Source organism: Gymnoscopelus microlampas (genome assembly GCF_963454915.1).
Source record: "Gymnoscopelus microlampas genome assembly, chromosome: 20".
NCBI classification, from domain to species: Eukaryota; Metazoa; Chordata; class Actinopteri; order Myctophiformes; family Myctophidae; genus Gymnoscopelus; species Gymnoscopelus microlampas.
Window position 1 is genome coordinate 30132673 of NC_139957.1, and position 4651 is coordinate 30137323.

At 42.3% G+C, this 4651-nt stretch overlaps 1 protein-coding gene across 1 annotated transcript in view; it reads left to right on the forward strand.

Moving 5' to 3' along the window:
* Positions 1-4096, forward strand: part of tdrd9 (tudor domain containing 9) — a gene marked incomplete at its 5' end in the record, with an annotated part of 28011 nt that extends 23915 nt beyond the window's left edge. The window contains 8 exons of the mRNA XM_084044606.1: positions 262-423; positions 1730-1800; positions 2099-2208; positions 2307-2403; positions 2625-2763; positions 2853-2971; positions 3180-3252; positions 3410-4096. Coding sequence (XP_083900732.1) covers positions 262-423; positions 1730-1800; positions 2099-2208; positions 2307-2403; positions 2625-2763; positions 2853-2971; positions 3180-3252; positions 3410-3508 — 870 coding nt within the window. The 3' untranslated portion in view covers positions 3509-4096. The remainder of the gene's footprint in view (positions 1-261; positions 424-1729; positions 1801-2098; positions 2209-2306; positions 2404-2624; positions 2764-2852; positions 2972-3179; positions 3253-3409) is intronic.
* Positions 4097-4651: the final 555 nt, after the last annotated feature.

Sequence of the window (4651 nt, forward strand, 5' to 3'; positions counted from 1 at the left end):
TATGACATTTGAGGAAAACATCTTATCGATCTGTCAGTGGTCTGTAAAGCCTGATTAATACTTTGTCATTCGACAGTGTCACAGATGTACAAGCTCACAACACCTCTCATCAGCACGCTTTGAAAGCTAATAGATTGGATATTTTTTGTGAGCGGCACCATTGTACAAAGGAGTATAAATTAAGCATAATAAGACTTGAGAGTGCCAAACAAATTCTATTATCACAGTCTGGTGTGCGTGTTTATGTATGTCGTCTTGTAGCAAAACCATGAGGTACTATTGGCCATGTACAAGGACATGAAGGAAGGCACCTACGCCCAAAACTCCGCCAGCAGTTCCTGGAAGGACCGCAACAAGGAAGAGACTGAGCTCATTGACAACCTGCTGTCCCATTTCTCCAGGAACAGCCAGTGCCAAGCCAAGGTAAGACACATTGGTCTTCTTAAATGTCTTTCTGGGCGACTCGCCACATGATGGCATCATCCCTCCATTGGTCTGTTTGTCCAGCAGGGGGAGCCATTTTGGTGATGCCAGTTTTAGTTTTGTAGACATAAAGCAAGAGCCACACCCATTCTGTCTGGTAGTCCAGACAATAATAGTGGAGTCAGACCTGTTGAATTTCAACAAGTAGAATAGGACAAAACTTATTTGTTTATTGGTTTATTTGTTTCCACAGCCAATAGAGACATCAGCACACACAAAAATTAATCGTGTCCCATTTAGTTGTTGTTGGGGTATTTGCAGAGTACATTTACACGTACATGGAATTCATTGTCTACATTTTACCCATCCTAACTATTTAACCGTGGGTAACTTTTCTATCCATTTTCTTTTATAAGAAACAGGCACATTTAGGTAGACGTATATTATTGTTTAGTTGGAGGTGAGTGAAAGGTCTAAATAGCCATTGAGGTACGTGATTATCAGAGGCACAAAGCTCTTCCCAAAGCATTCCCTTTTGCATGTTATTGTCCTGTACCTGCTACTGATTCACCAGCCACAGCAGGGTTAGGGTTAGAAAAAGTTTTAGTGTGTGCGTGCTTGTACAGTATATCTGTCCTTCGCGTATCTCGAGAACCGTCCAACTGATTGACTTCAGTTCACAAATCCCGTTATTTATGGAGATCCCTGATGTCAATAAATGTTACATCATTGTACTGATGTCATAGACTGGCCTTCAAGGTTACTCAGGGTTTCCTCAGGAAAATAAATTGTCTAGCCTCTAATGGAAGGGTATCAACAAAATTTCATACCACAGTATATATGGTAAATATCTCAATGGGGATACAATATCAATATAACTATGGGTTCACACCCACGTAATTTTGTGAGGTCAAAGGTTTACTTTCGTTTGAATCGACGAACGTGCTAAGGTATGCAGTAGTCACAGAAATCACTTATTGTTCAATAAACGAAACATCACTACTGCTGTTTTGAATCTTACATAGGGAACTAACGTAAACAGTAAAGCTTTTCATACAGAAGGCTTTATAAGCTGCTTGCTGCATTCAGGTATTTTCACACTTCATTTAGTAATTCATTTGGGTTTGGCTCTCTGGGTGCTGCACTAAGAAACGGGTGTCGCCTGTGAATGACAGGCATCGCCTGTGAATGACGGATACTGCACTAAGTACTCTGCACTAGTTTAAATAAATAAATGCATATCATACTGATCTATTGTATATTGTAATTCCATGTCCAATGGTTGCCTTCCCTTCCAATGCCCCAGGTTCGCGTGAACGGGCCGTCCAGTCCATACGTATCCACCTTCCACAGCATGAGCCAAGTCACACACTACCTGTGAGTAAACCATGTGTACAGATATCACATTAACCTCTTATGCCCTATTTTATGCTTTGTCATACAACGGTGACACACAAAAATAGTATAACTACAAGCTCACCATGCGATGCATTGTCGTCTGACACCAGAAACAGAAATGTATGAATAACACCTGTAATGTTACATGCCTATATTGAAGCACGAATTAAAATCACAGACAGATTCAGAGGTGGCAGAAGTATGATGGCCACATTGGTGAAAAATGCCATATTGCCTGTTATCCATGTGCTTATTGAATGTGTGCTCCACCACCCAGGTCAGCTTGCATAGCGAAGAACAGCATCAACTCTGCGGCACTGAACCCCAATCCTCAGAACAAACACCTGCGGATGCTGGTGGCTGGAAGTGTGGCAGTTAGCTCTTCAGGTACATGGATCAAAGCCACAAGTGACTCCATCCAGAAATGGACATGACTTTTTACCGTATGTGTGTGTGTGTGTGTGTGTTTGTCTGTCTCTTCGCAGGTTTCCGTATTCTACTTAACGACACCACCCTCATGCCTGACATACCCGGGCTTCCAGCACTCGTCACCATGCTCTTCACACCTGTCATGGAGCTGCGGTCAGTCAGACACCATTTTATACATTTTTATGTTTTGGTTCTTTTTAGTTTGCATTTTCAGCACTTGGGAGTTGCATCTGATGTACAGTATGACCTGTGCTATATGAATACAGTCTGACTATTTAGCAATGCTGAACCCATGGAAGGCATTTGAAATGGGTCCCCCCACTTGATTAATATATTCTCTTATGTCTTATTCTCTGTCTGCTTTTTCTTTTAAGCACCAACATGGAGCGGACCTGCTACACAGGCGCCCTCTGTGGCCTGGGGTGGAACAGTCAGACTCGAGAGGCCATCATACCTGACCACGATATGGAGCTGGCTTTTGACGTCAAGTTCGATGTGGACGACATCACAGAGGTATCAGTCGTTGACTTGTTTACGACAGAAAGAGCCCTATAAAGTCACAGAACGGAAAATAAATGTGCATGTTTGATTTTTCCACTCAGATCAATGCGTTGCGAGCAGCCATCAACTGTCTGGCTTGTGAGGGGCCCAGCGGCCCTCTACACCTGGGGCCTGACAGGATCAGCCGCCTGCAGGACGACTGTCGAGATCGCCTTATCAGGTCTTTACACACACACACACACACACACACACACACACACACACACACACACACACACACACACACACACACACACACACACACACATACACACACACACACACACACACACACACACAGATGTACACAGAACGAAACACCAGTCATTTCACATCAGCAGACAATGCAACTGAGCAGTTATTTATAGCTCATTTAATTTGTTTTACAGACTGTTTGCCAAGTCACCTACCAGAGAGCAGATCATTCCAGTGATCTATGAGAAAACAGGGAAATGGAACCAGGTACAGTAAATGAGGCTTCACACATCCACACCAGTTAATGTGTCACGTATTACGTTTATACCACGCCACATGTTGTGTCTTCTAATGCTTTTTAACTGTATGTGTGTGTGTGTGTGTGTGTGTGTGTGTGTGTGTGTGTGTGTGTGTGTCTGAGTAGGTGGACCCCTCTCTGAAGATGGATATTGTTCAGGCGGAGGGTGTGAAGCGCAGAGGTGTTCTCTTCCAGCTGCATCCAGTCACTCTCCTCAACAACTGACGGATCACTAAGAATCCGGACTCCACACCCTTCAATGTTGCGCTTTTAAGTTTTGTTCAACCAAAGTGGACTCCACACCCTTCAATGTTGCTCTTTTAAGTTTGCTCTTTTAAGTTTTGTTCAACTGATGTGCGACTCCCAACTCTCAATGTGACTCCTTAGGTTTATTTTATTTTTTTCTGATGAAGTGGACTCCACTCCCTTCAAAGACAAACTAGCATTCCATTTGAATACAAGATACAGCTGGTGCCATTAGAACCATGGCAAAGTTCCTAATAATACCTGTTTTAGATTGAAATCCAGCTTCTTTTGTTGTTTAATAAGGTGTACTGATTTCTGCCTGCTGTATACAGTACTGTAGCTAGTTGTAGCATTGCCTCAGTTGTGAGCCAATAAAAATGCTTTTGAGTGTTTGTAACAGATGAGACTCGTCAATCACAGTCTGCACTTAAACATAGGAACAGTCTCATTGTGACCTGTGAGCTAAGCTAAATTTGTCACCTCAACACTAGCGCACACAAAACGAAAGGGGTTTCAATGCCAGAAGCAGTTGGTTTGTATTTATAGTGCACCATTTCAACTCCCCGCATGGTTTACCCAACGTAGTGTACACACCAGAAGGCGTGAACAAATCAAAATTAGCTCTGACTGCATACATGGACTGACCTTCCCCGTCTAATCGACTCAAAGTGAAGCAAACCGCTCTTTCAGTAATGTGTCTGAGATGACGTTATACATCAAGGTACATTTATTTTTCTTATTCTTGTAATTAAATACATACTGTAAGTGCAAATAGTTAGAGTCCAGGGTCTAAGAACTACATTGAGTATAGTTGAACATAGTACAAAGTTGGACAGTTATTCAAACAAGCTAATATCACCAGATACCCCTTGTCTTCATAGTAGTCGATCAACAGTACCTAAAACATGAGCTTGTGTATAGTTCCTTATGGTTATACAAAAGCAAAAAACCCTACGATTACCACACCTAAGACGCATATTGTCAAATTATTTTGTGCTTGAAAACACCCAAAAGAAAACCATTTGATTTTTATATATATCGACATATACTGAGAGAAGCCCCACCAGCTACCCAGAAAACGTGAAGCAGTATTTAACATTGGCAGCAGAGCAACTCGGTAAC